Below are 18,156 nucleotides of genomic sequence, written 5' to 3' on the forward strand. Positions count from 1 at the left end.
GAATGGGGCCTCAGCATTGGGATTATTTATTTACTTATTCTTTTTTTTTTATTTTTTTTAGGGCCACACTTGTGGCACATGGAGGTTCCCAGGCTAGGAGTCCAATCGGAGCTACAGCTGCCAGCCTACACCACAGCCACAGCAATGCAGGATCCAAACAGTATCTGCAACCCACACCAGAGCTCATGGCAATGCCGGATGCTTAACCCACTGAGCAAGGCCCAGCGATCGAACCCACATCCTCACGGATGCTAGTCAGGTTTGTTAACTGCTGAGCCACAATGGAACTCCTGGGATTTTTTTTTAAAAGCCCCCAGGTGGTTCTAATGTGCAGTTGAGTTTGGGAGGTTGAGACCAGAATTCTTTTGCAGTGAACTAGGCTAGTCCAGGACGGAAAAAAGAATCCATGGCACACAATGAGGGCATGTGAGACTTCTGTTTCAGGTATATGTGAACAGAATTTCAGATTGAACATGCATACTGGGTCTCAATGAAAAATGGGTTTCCTAATGTAGGTTGCAGTTAGAAAAGAATGAAAAATTACCACACAACATAGAAACCTCACAAGGGGAGGAACTTTGTTTTCTTTTACTGTTGTATCCTTAGGGCCCAGAACAGTGCCTGACACATGATAAATGCTCAATAGATTTAGAGTATCAAAGAGTAAGTGAACAATCTTTATCTCCCACTAGTATATAGAAGATGCTCAATAAATATAATGAATAAATGAACAAATAAATGACAAATGCTTATCTCCTCTGGCTTTTGGTAGGTGCTCAATAAAAAAATTTTTTGGGAGTTCCTGTCATGGCACAGTGGTTAACGAATCCGACTAGGAACCATGAGGTTGCGGGTTCGGTCCCTGCCCTTGCTCAGTGGGTTACTGATCCGGCGTTGCCATGAACTGTGGTGTAGGTTGCAGACGCGGCTCGGATCCTGTGTTGCTGTGGCTCTAGCGTAGGCCAGTGGCTACAGCTCCGATTCGACCCCTAGCCTGGGAACCTCCATATGCCGCTGGAGCGGCCCAAGAAATAGAAAAAGACAAAAAAAAAATTTTTTTTGGATAAATGAATGAATAAATAACCAATCTTCCATCTCTCCCAGCACATGGTAGGCATTCAATAAAAAAAAAATTGTAGACAAAGAAGGACTGGGTCTCCATTTCCCTCTGCTACATTTTAAGTGCTCGATAAATATTTTTGGGGAAAAAAAGAATTAATGACTCCACACAGAGTAGGCTCTCAAATATTTGTTACTCAATTGGATAAATGATCCTCCATCTTCCCTCAACACGGAGGGGCTACTGAAAGAGAGTTATTAAGTTAATGAGTATGTGCCTTCTGGCATACAATAGGCATTCAAAACATTTATTGCATAAATGAATAAAGGCCCCGCTGTCCACCTCCCCTAACACATGGTAGATGCTCACTGAATGCATGATTTTTTTTTATCTCCCTAGATTTCCAAAACTACCTACGGACACAGACAGGGAACACAACCACTATTAACATCATCATCTGTACTGTGGACTACCTCCTGCGGCTGCAGGTAAGGAGAGCAGGCCGTCCAGGTGTGACCCGGGTTGGCATCCATTGGGCCATGACGGGCCCCAGCAGCCCCTCACACGGTGTTTGGCCGCCCCTGGCGCCCGCCCCCCCTGCAGGAGTCCATCAGTGATTTCTACTGGTACTACTCCGGCAAGGATGTCATTGAGGAGCAGGGCAAGAGAAACTTTTCCAAGGCCATGTCGGTGGCTAAACAGGTGTTCAATAGCCTCACAGAATACATCCAGGTAGGGCCGCCTGCTGAGGCGGGGTGGGGAGGGGCAGTCCTGCCTCCAGCGCTCTGTCCAGGGCTCAAGTAGAACCTCTGCCCTCCAGGGTCCCTGCACCGGGAACCAGCAGAGCCTAGCGCACAGTCGCCTCTGGGACGCCGTGGTGGGATTCCTGCACGTGTTCGCCCACATGATGATGAAGCTCGCTCAGGTTCGGGCCCCTCTGTTCTTCATCCAACTGCTACCGGTTTCCAACTTTTGCCCCATCTGTCCGTTTCGCATCCCAGTGCTCAGGGCAGGTTCCAGACTGCTTCCCCGGTGGCCAAATCCCTCTTCCTTCTGGATTGGCTCTCTGCATCCGCCCCCTGTCACAGCCAATCGGCTGGTTACCCATCTACAGTTCCATTGGTCTGACACTTGGGTCCTGCCCCCTCTGGACCGGAGCTCCTCTATGATTGGTCATTGTTCTTTCCTCTCTGACGATGTCCCAGATTCCTACGGGGATGGAATTGGGGGTAGGCTTCTTGATCTGGGCCTGGGGCTGAAGGAGTGTTTTGCTTCTTCATTCTGCCTGCGGCAGGTGACGCCTATCCAGGGCATCCATGATGTAAGGTCCCCGCCAAGCCCCATCTCCTATCTCCCATCTCTAGCCTCTACATGGTCCCTTTTTCCCTACCACCCTCGCCCCTTTGCAGCCTTGTCAATGCCTCACAAATACCTTATCCATTTGCTCTGCTTCTAGCTGGTAAACGTATTCAAGGCTGCCATAGGCGCTGCAGCAGGGCTTAGCATCTAAAAGGACACCATCCATACCCTAAACATCATACTTTATATATATATTATATATATATATAATCTGTATATTACTACTGTAATAAATACATCTATATATATGTATATGATATAGGTATATTTATTACAGTAGTTTCCAGCAGGTGGCAATATTCTGTATATTATAATTGCCCAACATGAAGAGTCTCCAGGAAGGGAAGCCTTTTTCTAATTTACTCAGATACGCCACAGGGACTGGCAGAAACCCTGTCTGGTGTCATCTGACCTTTTGAAAGGAGTTGCGCTTAAGAATGCAGTTTCTTAGTGTCAGTGAGTTGAAGTCGAGCTGTTGAGCAATCTTAAAATTCTGGAGGATGTTGGTATCTTAGAGTTCCAAATCCTGCAGAATTAATTAAAACCTGTGGGTTAAATCATAAGGGCTAGAAATCCAATGTAAAATGGTGGCTTACCAAAAAAAAAAAAAAAAAATTTTTTTTTTTAATTAGTTCAATCCCAGATCAGATTCAGGGCCTGGGGTACTGTTAGTAGAAATGTCCCTCTCCTCCCTGGCTTCGTTCTCAAGCAGGCTCTCCCCACGGGCTAGAAAAATGGTGCCGCAGGCTTCCATGTACCCCACGAACAGCTCCAGAGATTAGAGAACCCCTCTTTAGGCCCAGGAAAAGACCTGAAATACTCTCTTATTATTAGACTACTGAGTCACATGCCCATTCCTGAAACACTCACCCAGGCTAGGGGAAGGAAAGCTCTAATTGGCCAGACCTGGTCTTAGTCCCACCGCTAGAACCAAGCAGCCCGAGTGGGTCCCATTCTGAGAGTGGGATTGTTGAGACATCCAAGGGGCTGCATCATGGGCAGGCACTCACCCATCTTGGGATCTTGAGATCCTAGAATGTTGGAACCTTAGAGTCAGAATGCCAAGCTTTGGAATTGTGGAAACTTGTTAGCATTAGAATCAGCAACTCTAGGAGTTCCCGTCGTGGCACAGTGGAAACGAATCCGACTAGGAACTATGAAGTTGTGGGTTTGATCCCTGGCCTCGCTCACAGGTTAAGGATCTGACATTGCTGTGAGCTGTGGTGTAGGTCGCATATGCAGCTCAGATCCTTCATTGCTGTGGCTGTGGTGTAGGCCGGCAGCTGCAGCTCTGATTGGACCCCTAGCCTGGGAATCTCCATGTGCCACAGGTGCAGCTCTAAAAAAAAAAAAAAGAATCAGCAACTCTAGAATACATCCCATTTATCTAGTTCCTTTCCCCTGTCTCCATTTTATTAGGTAAAATCTTAGGAAATTACCACTTTGTTGGTGAGAAGTAGCTGCATATTGAGAATTTTATGTAGCTTTAATCTAATACAAATAGGGACCCCGAGAAGTTCCTGTTGTGGTTCAGTGGTAATGAACCTTACTAGGATCCATGAGGACATGGGTTCGATCCCTGGCCTTGTTCAGTGGGTTAAGGATCTGGCGTTGCTGTGGCTGTGGCGTAGGCTGGCAGCTGCAGCTCTGATTCGACCCCTAGCCTGGGAACTTCCACGTGCCTCTGTTGAGGCCCTTGGGAATAAAAGACAAAAGAAACAAATAAGGACCAGGAGGCAGAACTTTGACCTTGTTGGAGACATCTTGGGGCCCTACATGAGACACTGTGACAGGAGAGGCAGTGTGTCCCCATCTTCTCCGCAAATGGCTTACCAGAAAGCATGTAGCTGTGCCTTGCAACCTTCTTCCTGAACCCAAAGTCCCATTTTTTCCATCACACATTCATTCAACAGACATGTGTCAAATGCCTGCCATAGGCCAGGTGCACTGCTGAGCTCTCATCCCTTCTCTGGTCTGTGTTATTGTCCCCGGTATTTGCCCCTGTCTGTCCCTGTCTCTCTTGGTCCCAAGCATCTGCTCTCTGAGCCTCATACTCCTCCCATCCTCCTGTCCCGCCAGTCCTTGCCCTACACATCACCCACTGGGCACACTTCCCCCCAAGTGCCAACCCCACCCCCACAATCTTGTCTCTCTGCCCCTTCCCCTGCTTCCGAGGAACATGTCTGGACTCGGGTCCCCTCGGAGGTAAGAGGGGGAAAGGAAGGGGGTCTTAGGCCCTGCTGGGTGGCTGAGGAGGGGTGGAAGCAGCTGGAGGTGGGGGGGTGTCTCTGCCAAGACGAGACCTCGCATACCTGGGATGTGGCGTCTCTAGGACTCGAGCCAGATCGAGCTGTTGAAGGAGCTGCTGGATCTACAGAAGGACATGGTGGTGATGTTGCTGTCGCTACTAGAAGGTAAATGCCCAGTGAGTGGGGGGTCAAAGGTGCAGCCGAGCCTGAAAATGGCCATCTGGGCCTCAGGAGCCCCACCCTCCAACCCCGTCTGACATCATGCTGGGATCAATGCATTAATGAAGTTACTATAAAAAGCTCAGCAAACACTTACCGAACACTTACTATGCGGCAAATCCTGGCTGTACATATGGTAATTTACTGAATCCCCAGAGAAATCTGAGTAAGATGGGTGGCCTAGACACTTTTAAAAAATCTTTGCACTTAGGCGTGCACAACGCTGGCAGTGTCTCTGCTGCACCAGGACGCAGGTTTAATCCCCAGCCTGGCACAGTGGGTTAAAGGATCTGGTATTGCTGCAGCTTCATTGTAGGTTGCAACTGTGGCTCGGATCTGATCCCTGGCCTATTGCAGTGGGATAAAGGATCCAGCTACACAACTGTGGCAAAGATTGCAGATGTAGCTCAGATTCAATCCCTGGCCTGGGAACTTCCATATGTCGTGGGTGTGGCCATTAACAAACAAATGAATGGTGGAATTCTCTGGTGGCTCAGTGAGTTTAAGATCTGGCATTGTCACTGCTGTGGCGTGGTTCAGTCGCTGGCCTGAGAACTTCCGCATACCACAGACGCAGCCATTAAAAAAAAAAAAATTATAGTGACAGGAAATTCCCATTGTGGCGCAGTGGTTAATGAATATGACTAGCATCCATGAGGATGCAGGTTTGATCCCTGGCCTCGCTCAGTGGGTTAAGGATCCGATGTTGCCATGAGCTGTTAGCATAGGTCACAGACACGGCTGGGATCCCATGTTGCTGTGGCTGTGGTGTAGGCCAGCAGCTGCAGCTCTGATTAGACCCCTAGCCCAGGAACTTCCACATGCCGTGGGTGCGGCCCTAAAAAGCAAAAATAAAATAAAATAAAATAGTGACTTGCCTCCCTTACAAGGATGAGGTTCTTGGCATGACACGCAGCACTAGGCATGGCATCTGGGACGGGCCATTGGCTTAGGCCACTGTTATCTTTAGGACGACTCCCCCCCCATCGGGGGGAGGTGAACGAAGATGGGATCAGCCAGGTTCACCCCTGCTGCTGATGCAGATCCGGAAGCCACTGTCCACCAACACAGGGGGTCCTGGCGCTGGGAGGCAGGCCCGTTGCAGCTCCGGAGAGCAGGCTCTGCTGAGCCACACTGACTTGGGGCTGCCCGCAGGGAACGTGGTGAACGGCATGATTGCCCGGCAGATGGTGGACATGCTTGTGGAGTCCTCGTCCAACGTGGAGATGATCCTCAAGTTCTTGACATGTTCCTGAAACTCAAGGACATCGTGGGCTCTGAGGCCTTCCAGGACTATGTCACTGACCCCCGGGGTCTCATCTCCAAGAAGGACTTCCAGAAGGTGGGTACGGGACAGGTGGGGGGTGCCAAGAGCCAGTCATGCCCCTCCTGGCTGCCTGCAAGAGCCTTCTCAGGGAGCCTCAGTTTCCTTATCTGTAAAATGGAGATAAAACCAGCCTGGGAGTTGTTTTGAAGATGAAGTGCATTAACACAAATGAAAACCATGATTTCTATTATTATTCATAGTCAGGCTATTATTATTACTATAAAGAGAGATCGGAGTTCCTGTCGCGGCACAGTGGTTAACGAATCCGACTAGGAACTATGAGGTTGCGGGTTCAATCCCTGGCCTTGCTCAGTGGGTTAAGGATCTGGCATTGCCGTAAGCTGTGGTGTAGGTCGCAGACGAGGCTCGGATCCCGAGTTGCTGTGGCTCTGGCGTAGGCTGGCGGCTACAGCTCCGATTAGACCCCTAGCCTGGGAGCCTCCATATGCCGCGAGAGTGGCCCTAGAAAAGGCGAAAAGACAAAAAAAAGAGAAAAGAGAGAGAGAGATCAGTCATTGCCTCAATAGACATCTATTGCATTGTTCCTCTGTGCTGGGCCCTGCGCTGGTACCGTGGACACAGCAGTGACTGAGACAGACACAGGCCTGCCTCGGTGGGGCGTATAAGACTAATGGGAGAAGCCGTTATTAATGACCACTGCATGCTTAAATAAGGAGGCTGCTGGGGGAAATGCAGGCACCAGCTCTATGCAAGAGCCCACTCACCTGCCTCTGCTAAGCCTTCAACCCCAGGTAAGTCCCTGGTCTGCTCTGAGCCTCTTAGCAAGACGGGGCCAGGATCGTCACCTTCACTATGTCGCGGGACTGCTGTGACAGCAGCCCATGCCTGGGACACAGGACGGACAAGAGATGTGACCTACTCTTATTACTTTTACTGCCAGGTCTTTTCCATCCCCATTTTACTACATGTTTCTTTTGAACATTTCGGTCTTATGGAGAAGCTGCAAGAATTGTACGTAAAATTTCTGAGTAGCTTTTCACCCAGATTTTGTCTGGACGTTAACGTCTTAGCACATTTGCTCTGTCGTGATTGTCCTTTACCTCTGCAGACATCAGGCTGTAGCTCCTGAGAACAATTCATTCCCTCACATAACCAGAAAACCATTATGCAGATCAGGAAATGAACATTGACACAATGCTGCTCCTACAGACTTTATTCAGTTTTCACTTTTTCTTTCTTTCTTTTTTTTTTTTTGGTCTTTTGAGGGCAGCATTTGGAAATTCCCAGGTGAGGGGTCGAATCAGAGCCATAGCTGCCAGCCTACACCCCAGCCACAGCCACGCCAGACCCAAGCTGCGTCTGTGACCTGCACCACTGCTCACAGCAATACTGGATCCTCGACCCACTGAGTGGGGCCAGGGATCGAACCCACACCCTCATGGATCCTAGTTGGGTTTGTTAACCACTGAGCCATGACAGGACCTCCAGTTTTCACTCTTGAAGAAGATCTAGTCTGAAGAGCTCCCTGGTGGCCTAGCAGTTAAAGTCGCTGCTGTGGCTCAGGTCCCTGCTAGGGTGCAGGTTCGATCCCTGGCCCATGAACTCCCGCATGCGAGGTCCCGTCTGCGAACAGGGATTGCATTTAGGCATCCCGTCTCTTTAGCCCCCTTGAACCTGGAACCCTTTCTTGATCCGTCTCTTCGGACCTTGACACTTTTGAAGAATAGAGGCAGTTGTTTTGTAGGCTGGCCCTCGGTGTGGGTATGTCTGCGTGTTCTTCATGATTCCGGTTGCACACCTTTGGCAGGAACATCAGAGAAGTGATGTGTCCTCAGTGCCTCGAGCTGGGAGGCACACGATGTGGGCTCTTCCCATTATAGTTGGTGTTCGCTTGGCTCACTTGGTGAAGGTGGCGTTTACCGGCGTCTCCACTGTGATGATACCGTCATTCCCTTTGGTATCTTGTGAGGATGCGTTTTGAGACCAGGTGAATATTCTGTGCAGCCGTTCGGGGTAGCATCCATCCGTGATTCTTGTCGGAAATGATGATGGCTGTGGCAGGTGACGCAGGGCGGCTCTCTAACTTCCCTGGACCCCTTACCCTGATCAGGTACCACTCTGCTGGAGGAAGAGTTTTTCCCTTCTCCTCCATTTATGTGTTTGTCTGTGTATTTATTCATCTATTCAGTTAGACTCAAAATAGATGGACTCATGGCTTCTTATTTTATTCTGGAGCTTGCAATCGCTGCTGTCCATCAGCGTTTAAATAAGCCCAGGGTCTCCTGAGTTAAACATAAAGAGCCCTGAGCCTCCCAGTTGTCCCCTGAGAGCGTCCCTGCCTCTCTCTCCCCTGCCCCTTCTCAGCCACGCCTCTACCCACACTCACTCCTTTCTCACCTCCCACTCCTTCCCTGACTCGGGGCTTGCTGCCTTCGGTCCCTGCCCCTCTCCCGAAACTACCCCACCTCAGATCACCAGTGATCCCTCACCCCTGAATCTCTCCTCTGACTTGTCGTCTTGGAAGCGTTTGCCGCCCTGGCCACTTCCTTGCCGCAGCCACGCCTGCGTCCCTGGGCGTCTGAGCCACACCCTCCTGGGACCCCCCCCACCTCCGCCCCCCCCCCCCCCGCCCCCGTGTTCCCTGCTCAGCCCTCCCAGCCTCTTAAACATGCCCGGCCGTGAGCCCTCCACCTTCAGGAAGAAGAAGCTAATATGTATCATGTTCCCACTCTGTGCCAGGTCCTGTGTGTGAATGAATATTAATGTAATCTTTACAACAAGCCTTATGTAGTGAGGCCTATTTTCTCTTCCCCATTGTACAAAAGTGGTAACTGAGGCACAGGGAGGTTAAAGTAACGTGCTTAAGGTCACACGACTAGCAACTAACACATCTGGGGTTTGACCAGAGTGTACTGCCTCCAGATTCGCCCATTAATCTAGCCTAGTAAATAGTCAGTGAGCACTTCCTGGGTGCCAGGCCCTATCTGGGGAGTCCCAACCCTACTCTCAAGACAAGCATGTTACTTTCTTTTTTTTTTTTCCTTTTAGGGCCTAACTCATGGCATGTGGTAGTTCCCAGGCCAGGGGTTGAATTGGAGCTATAGCTGCTGGCCTACACTACAACCATGCTAGATCCAAGCCATGTCTGCAACCTACACTGCAGCTCAAGGCCACACCAGATCCTTAACCCACTGAGAGGGGCCAGGGATTGAACCCGTGTCCTCATGGATACTATTATACCAACAGGTATAAGAAAAGTGCTTAGGAGTTCCTGCTGTAGCCAGTAGGTTAAGGATCCAGCATTGCTGCAGCTGCGGCTAGGCTGCAGCTGTGGCTGAGATTAAGTCCCTGGCCTGGAAACTTCCATGTGCACAGGTGCAGCAAAAAAAAAAAAAAAAAAAATCCCTCAATGAGGTATCACCTCCCACCTGTAAGGATGGCTATCAGCACAAGGACGAGAGATAACTAGAGTGGCAAGAATGCAAAGAAAAGGGAAACTTTGTCCATTGTTAGTGGGAATGTAAACTGGTGTAACCACTATGGAAAAGAGAATGGAGGTTCCTTAAGAAATTAAAAATAGAACTACCATACATACGACCCAGCAGTCCCACTTCCAGCTATTTATCCAAAGGAAATACAACTATTATCTTAAAGAGATATCTGCATTCTCAAGTTCATTGCATCATTATTCACAATAGCCAAGGTGTGAAAATAGCCTAAGTGGCTGTCAGTGGATGAATGAAGAAGTGCCCTGGTGGCTCGGCAGGTTAAGGATCTGACTTTGTCACTGTTTGGCTTGGGTCGCTGCTGTGGCTCAGGTTCAATCCCTGGCCCTGGAACTTCCACATGCAGCAGGCATGGCCAAAAAAAAAAAAAAAAAAAAGGATGAATGGATAAAGAAGATGTGGTATGTACGTGTGTGTATATATGTCCACACACAGTGAAATATTATTCAGCTTTAAAAAGAAAAAAAAAAAGGAAATCCTTCTATTTGCAACAACATGGATGAACCTGGAGGGTGTTATGCTAAGCGAAATAAAGCCAGCCAAAGAAAGACGAACACTGCATGGTGTCATTTCAGTGGAATCTAAAAAGAAAAAGTCAAACTCACAGAAACAGAGAGTAGAAAACAGAGTGGTTTCCATGAGGAGGGATGTGGGGGAAATAGGGAGAGGCTGGTAAAAAGGTATAACTTTCAGTTATGACTTTTTTTAAAAAATGGGAAGCGATCCCTCCCTCCCTCCCAACTATTCAGGGCTTCACACATCCCAAGATTTGATGTCATGTATATAGCATTATGTAGCTCAATATCTGTTTCACACAGTTACAACCTGTAATTTTAAAGATGCATTGGCTTCATTTTTAAATAAATAATAACATTCACGTAATTTAAAAAGTTAAGTGCAACAAAGTATGAAGTGAGGTCTCATTCCTGCCCCTTTTTCTACCTGTGCTACCTCATTCCCACTGTGGTGAGCATTAGTTTATTTGTATCCTATCATTTTCTCCAGATATTGTTATTTTCCTCTTATATAATAGGCAATAAACTATATACATTAGCCTATATCACTTAACACTATATTCTGGAGATACGGGGCATATCCTGATTATGATTTTTTTTTTTTGCAGCTATCCAGTATTCCAGTTTGTGTATATATTATAGTTTATTTGATTACTCCCTGTTGATGGACACTTGCTTTGTTCTCATTCTTGTGCCATTACAACACATGCTGTTATTAGGGAATGCCAGGGACAGTAGTGCAAGTTGTGCACTGCACAAAAGTGCTGTTTTTAGCACAGATCTTATAAGTTTGTCATGCAGATTTCTAGCAGATGGAAGTAAATGTGTTAAAGAAGGCTCCTTATGGACTCCTTGAAACAGTTACCCTTGTATGTACATCATTTTGTGTGTGCAGTTATAGCTAAAGATAAACTTCCGGAAGTGGGATTGCTGGGTTAAAAGGTACATGCATATGTCCTTTGGACAGATTTTGCCCTCTGTTTTTCTTCTCATTAGCAACATGTGAGACTGCCTATTTCCCCACAGCCTCACCACCAGACCGCATTGTCAAACATTTGGATTTTTGCCAATCAGATAGGTGAAAAAGGGTATTACAGGACAGTTTTAATTTACATTTCTCTTGTTATGAGTGCAGTTAGGCACCTGTTCATGTTACTTCTTTTGTATTACTTGTTTGGTGAATTGACTGTACCCTTGGCTTACTTTTCTATTGGGATATTGTTTTTCTTCTTGATATATAAAGACTTCTTTATATATTTGGGTGATTATAACGTTGTTAGTGATATGCGTGCACTTCTTTTTCCTACTTCATTGTTTGACTTTCGACTTTGCCTATAGTGTTTTGGGGTATTGTTTTGGCCATGCCTAAGTCTGGATTTTTTTTTTTTTTAATGGCTGCACTGGGAGCATATGGAAGTTCCCAGACTAGGGACTGAATTGGAGCCACAGCTGTGACCTACCCCACAGCTGCAGCAATGCCAGATCCTTTAACCCACGGAGCCAGGATGGGGATTCATCTGCTTGAGCTGCTGCGGTCAGATTCCAAACCCGCTGCACTGCAGGGGGAACTCCCTTAAGACTTGATTTTTATGTAGAAAATTATTTCAAATATTTCATTAATTTTTAACAAAAGAGGTAATACAAGAATCCTCTTGTAAAAAAATTCAGGGAGTTCCCGTCATGGCGCAGTGATAACAAATCAAACTAGGAACCATGAGGTTGCGGGTTCGATCCCTGGCCGTGCTCAGTGGGATAAGGATCTGGCGTTGCCGTGAGCTATGGTATAGGTCAGATCCCGAGTTGCTGTGGCTCTGGCATAGGCCGGCAGCTACAGCTCCGGTTAGACCCCTAGCTTGGGAACTTCCATATGCAGCAGGAAGCAGCCCTAGAAAAGGCAAAAAAAAAAAAAGGAAAAAGAAAAAAAAAGAAATTCAGAACTTACCATACCGCGGGTGTGGCCAAAAAACAAAACAAACAAAAGAAAGAAATTCAGAACTTAAGCTATGGTTAGAGTCATCTTTGGCCTCCACCCCAAGCCTGTTGTCATCCCACCTCTCCGAAGGCTGCCGAGGTTCTCTTTTTGGTGTACATATCTCTGGATGTTTATTTCTACATTTCCATTCATATGTAAGTCTGCATTGAAAAATATACAGGATTGTTTGAGGGTGTCCCACATTCTTTCTGGTTGACAGAGTTCTTGACAGTTTGCAAAACATAGCTCCAGTAAGTACTTTGCAGATTCCAAAATGTCTCTTACAGTTTGGAAAGGCCTTCCTGGTGGATAAAAACACATTACTGGCTGCTCACTTATTCTTGGTCAGTACTATCTTGTGGTTTTCTTTATTTTTTTTAATTAGCATTTTTTGTTGTTGTTGTTATCTATCTCTAAATTAAAAGACTTCCTTTGAGGAGTTCCCGTCGTGGCTCAACGGAAACGAATCCAACTAGGAACCATGAGGATGCGGGTTCGATCCCTGGCCTCGCTCAGTGGGCTAAGGATCTGGCATTGCTGTGACCTGTGGTGTAGGTCGCAGACTCTGCTTGGATTCTGCGTTGCTGTGGCTGTGGTGTAGGCCAGCAGCTGCAGTTCCGATTGGACCATTGGACCCCTAGCCTGGGAACCTCCATATGCTGCAAGTGCAGCCCTAAAAAGACCAAAAAAAGAAAAAGAAAAAACTTCCTTTGAGAAACATCTTTATTGAGCTATAATTCACATACTATAAAATTCACCCACTTAAAGGGTACAATTTAATATTTGTTGGCATATTCACAGAATTGTGCAACCATTGCTACAATCTAATTTTAGAACATTTTTTATCGCCCCGGCAAAGAAACCCCATATCCTTTAGGAGTTACTTCCCATTTCCCCCACCCAGGCCTCTGGCAACCACTAATCAACTTTCTGTCTCTGTAGAGCTGCTGTTCTGGACACGTCATGTAAATGGAACCAAAGAACATATGGTCTCAAAAGGCTTTCCTTTTGTTTAACAAGCCGCAATGTCTTTATCACTTCCAACTGAAAACACAGCAATAAAGACAAAATAAAAATGATCCACAGTTCACTAACTCATCAAATATGGTCGGTATTCAAATTCCAGGTCTCCTAAATACCTCGTATAATTTTTTGAAATTTCTTTGAATCAGGATCCAAACAAGGCCACCCAGTGCCATTGGTTGATGTTTCTCTAAAGCTCCTTTTATCTACTGCTGCCTCCATCACTTTTCCCTTTCCTGGCAGCTTGTCAGCTAGAGACCCCTTGTTGGTCCTATAGAGCAGCACCACCCGATGGAAATACAAGGTGAGCAACAGATATAGTTTAAAATGTTCCAGGAGTTCCTCGGAGTTCCCCTCATGGCGCAGTGGTTAACGAATCCAACTAGGAACCATGAGGTTGCGGGTTCGGTCCCTGGCCTTGCTCAGTGGGTTCAGGATCCGGCATTGCTGTGAGCTGTGATGTAGGTCCCAGATGTGGCTCGGATCTGGCGTCGCTGTGGCTGTGTGGTGTAAGCCAGCGGCTGCAGCTCCGATTCGACCCCTAGCCTGGGAACCTCCATATGCCGTAGGTGAGGCCCTCCAAAAGGAAAAAAAAAAAGTTCTAGTACCACACTTTTGAAAAAGTGAAAAGAAATGAAAAATTATTTTTAATGTTTTATTTAACCTACTTTACCAAAATATTATTTCAACATACAGTCAATATAAATTACTAGATATTTTAAGTTCCTTTTTTTTTTTTTTTTTTTTTTTTGTCTTTTTGCTATTTCTTTGGGCCGCTCCTGCGGCATATGGAGGTTCCCAGGCTAGGGGTCCAATCGGAGCTGTAGCCACCAGCCTAGGCCAGAGCCACAGCAACGAGGGATCCGAGCCACGACTACAACCTACACCACAGCTCATGGCAATGCCGGATCCTTAACCCACTGAGCAAGGCCAGGGATCAAACCCGCAACCTCATGGTTCCTAGTCGGATTTGTTAACCACTGCGCCACGACGGGAACTCCCTTAAGTTCCTTTTTTATACTAAGTCTTTAAAATCTATGTGTATTTTACACTGTCAGCACATCTCACTTGGCACCAGCCTCGATACAAGGGCTCAGGACCACATGTGGCTCTCGGCTGTCCTTAGCTGGTGCTGTCCTTGTTGTGGAGTTTCCCACAGCTAAAATCTGGCTGATGCAACCTGGTGGTGTCATTTAATGTTCTCCTCATCCCCTGCATTTCCTGTAAACTGGGACTTAGGTTAAAAAGTTCCATCAGATTCAGGTTTAGAGAGGTTTTGTTTGTTTGTTTTGCTTTTTAACGGCATATAGAAGTTCCCAGTCTAGGGGTCAAATCAGAGCTACAGCTGCCAGCCTACACCACAGCCACAGCAATGCGGGATCCAAGCTGTGTCTGTGACGTACACCACAGCTCACGGCAACCCCAGATCCTTAACTCACTGAGCGAGGCCAGGGATCGAACCTGCAATCTTGTGGTTACCATTTGGATTCATTTCTGCTGCACCACAATAGGAACTCCTGGAGGGTTTTGTTTTTGTTGTTTTTTGCCAGCACCTTCCTTTGTGGCACTTCATACATCTATCAAGAGGCCCAGCTTGGCCCATCATCTCTCCCTTTGTGATGTCAGCAACCATTGGTATTCAATGCCCAGACACTTTAGTCCATTAGAGATTGCAAAAGGGCAATATTCTCATTTCTAAATGTTCAGCCTTTTCCAAGCATTATCATATGGTTTTCAAAATGCAAAGCATTATATGAATTCTCTCGCTCTTTACAAATCTGGTATTTTACAGCATGCTTTTCAGTTTTTTTATAGTTTAAAAGACAGGTTCAGGAGTTCCCATCATGGTGCAGTAGTTAATGAATCCGACTAGGAACCATGAGGTTGCGGGTTCGATCCCTGACCTTGCTCAGTGGGTTAAGGATCCGGCGTTGCTGTGAGCTATGGTGTAGGTTGCAGACTCGGCTCAGATCCCTCGTTGCTGTGGTTCTGGCGTAGGCTGGCGGCTACAGCTCCGCTTCGACCCCTAGCCTGGGAACCTCCATATGCCGCAGGAGCAGCCCTAGAAAAGGCAAAAAGACAAACAAAAAAAAAAGGCCCGTTCAGGATTTTTGTTTTTTTGTTTTTTTTGGTCACACCCACAGCACATGGAAGTTTTTTGGGCATGGCCAAAAAAAAAAAAAAAAAAAAAAAAAAAAAAAAAAAAGACTTCTTTTTTATAATCCATATGCCACACCTACAGCATATGGAAGTTCCTGGGCCAGGGACTGAATCTGATAGCCTCAGTGGTGACCTATGCAGCAGCTGTGGCAACATGGGATCTTTGCACCACTGGTAACCCACTGCACCAGGCCAGTGACGGGATCTGAACCTCTGTGGCAACCTGAGCTGCTGCAGTCAGATTCTTAACCCACTGCATCACATAGTGAACTCCAAAAAGGACTTCTTCTTTTTTTTTTTTAATGATTTTTATTTTTTCCATTATAGCTGGTTTATAGCATTCTGTCAATTTTCTACTGTACAGCAAAGTGACCCAGTCACACTTACATATATACACTCTTTTTCTCACATTATCCTCCATCATGCCCCATCATAAGTGATTAAATACAGTTCCCATTGCTGTACACCAGGATGTCGCTGCTTATTCCAAAGGCAATAGTTTGCATCTATTAACCCCAGATTCCCAGTCCATCCCATTCCCTCTCCCTCCCTCTCGGCAACCACAAGTCTGTTTTCCAAGTCCATAAATTTCTTTTCTGTGCAAATGTTCATCTGTGCCGTATATTAGATTCCAGATATAAGTGATATCATATGGGATTTGTCTTTCTGACTTACCTCACTTAGTATGAGAGTCTCTAGTTCCACCCATGTTGCTGCAAATGGCATTATTTTGTTCTTTTTGATGGCTTAGTAGTACCCCATTGTGTATATACCACATCTCCTTAATCCAATCATCTGTCGATAGACATTTAGGTTGTTTCCATGTCTTGGCTATTGTGAATAGCGGTGCAATGAACATACTACATGTGTCTTTTTCAAAGAAAGTGCAGATATATGTCCAAGAGTGGGATTGCTGGGTCGTTTGGGAGTTCTATATTTAGTTTTCTGAGGTATCTCCATACTTCTTTCCATAGTATTTGTACCTTAAAAAAAAAAAAAAAAAAAAAAAAGGACTTCTCAAGTTCCAAAAGTTGTAACAGAGTTAAAATTCTTCTCAGTTTTCCAGATACTCAATTCCCTTGACAAGGATGCACTAAACACCTGTTGGTGAACAAAACAGAGACCCCACCCTCCGAGCTGATAGCCTAGTGGGGAAGGGGCAGATGGAAATACTTAAATGAAATGATTTCCGGTCATCACCGTGGCCTGAAGGGAAGGAGCAGGGTGGTGTGCGAGCGAGCATGGGTGGAGTAAGCCCTGTAAACCAAGTGGTCAGGGAAGGACTTTCTGGAAAAGGGCACTGAAGCTGAGAGCTAGAAGGTACCTGGGAAGGCGCGGGGGGTTGTGTCCTCCCCAGCAAAGGCGACAGCAAGTGTAAAGGCTGAAAGGTGGGAACAGGAGGGATGCAGAGGCAGCCGGTGTGGCTGGAGGAGGCTGTTGAGGGGAGAGAGGAAAGAACTAAGCCTAAGAGGTGAGGGGGCAGGGGTGCAGGGCCTGGGTGGCTGCATGGCAGACCTGAGTGACATGGAGCTAAGGAGGATTCTGAGCAGGGGAGGGGTGTGACCTGACTCAGATGTTTATAGGGTCCCTCCATCTGTGTGTGGGGAAGGGACTGTGGGGACAGAAGTGAAGCAGGGAGTCCCGGGTGGAGGTTGCTGAGGTGGTCTCGTGGGGGACAAAACCAGGTTGGGGGCCAGGGAGGGGACAGAATGTGTGTGTGTATGTGTGTGTGTGTGTGTGTGTGTCCTAGATCTGTTGAAAGCAGAACTGACAGATTTGCTGATGGATTAGGTGTGGGCAGTGAGATTAAAGAGAGGAATCAAAGATGACTCAAAGGTTTTTAACTTCAGCACCTGGGGGGTGGCAATGCTATTCCTGAGATGGGTAAGACTGTGGGAGGAGAGGTTTTGAAATCAAGAGTTCAGTTGTAGCCTTTTTCACAAAGAAATGTCACGTAGGGCTTGGGCTGTAAGTGTTTGGATGCTGGGGCGCAGTCGGGGCTGGAATGTAGACTTCACACCCATTGGCATGGAACGGCAGCCGAGCCTTGGGCCTTGCTCATATCTCCGTGAAGTGTGCAGGTCTCAAGAAAAGTGTTCACAGTATAAGCCTGGATCCCCTCCGACCTTCTCTGGAAGAGAAGGAACTTCCAGCAAAGGAAACTGACAATAGTCAGAAAAGAAGATGTTTCAAAAGAAAGGGATAGTCACATGGACAGTGACAGAGAGAGAGCAGCAACTCACAAGAGCGTAGTCCAGGACCAAACGGAAGGGATGGAGTCCCGGGTCCCATGCGGAGGGTTCGGATTTTAAGAAGGGCTGTGTTAACACTGCATCAGAAGGGAAGGAGCCAGGTTGCAGGTAGAGTTCCTGTGCGATTATGTCTCCACGCTCTGTGGTTTCCAGAGCCCTTCATGATTTGCAAAGCGTGTTACTCATTTAGAAAGCATGTTGCAAAGTTCTTGGCTACAAAGCACTTTTTAGAGACAGAAAACTTCACTTCTGATCATACCCCAGAGCAGCGTTTCTCAGGCTTGCATGTGGCAAGCCATCTGTTGGTCATGAAATTGACTTAGTTAAGTCATGACCGGCATCTTTAAAAAATAAAATAGAATGGAACACTGCAGAGTGTATTACCTAGTGAAAGTAAGAATTGTGTCACGAGATCTTTTTTTTTTTTTTTTTTTGAGTCACATTGTAAAATGCATTCTTACTGTGGGTGCACTCAAAACATTTGAAAGACTGCCCCAGAGAAGCTCTTGCAAAAAAGTGTGTTGGAGATCAGCACAAGAATGTTACAGGAAAG

General features: G+C 46.8%; 1 protein-coding gene across 1 annotated transcript in view; it reads left to right on the plus strand.

The window, feature by feature from the left end:
- The window catches only part of RYR1 (ryanodine receptor 1), a 118,699-nt gene that overhangs the window by 82,944 nt on the left and 17,599 nt on the right, over positions 1 to 18,156 (plus strand). Inside the window, 6 exon segments of the mRNA NM_001001534.1 lie at positions 1,460 to 1,548; positions 1,664 to 1,792; positions 1,881 to 1,985; positions 4,752 to 4,833; positions 6,043 to 6,128; positions 6,131 to 6,229. Of these exon segments, the coding sequence (NP_001001534.1) occupies positions 1,460 to 1,548; positions 1,664 to 1,792; positions 1,881 to 1,985; positions 4,752 to 4,833; positions 6,043 to 6,128; positions 6,131 to 6,229 (590 nt within the window).

Source organism: Sus scrofa, chromosome 6 (genome assembly GCF_000003025.6).
Source record: "Sus scrofa isolate TJ Tabasco breed Duroc chromosome 6, Sscrofa11.1, whole genome shotgun sequence".
NCBI classification, from domain to species: domain Eukaryota; kingdom Metazoa; phylum Chordata; class Mammalia; order Artiodactyla; family Suidae; genus Sus; species Sus scrofa.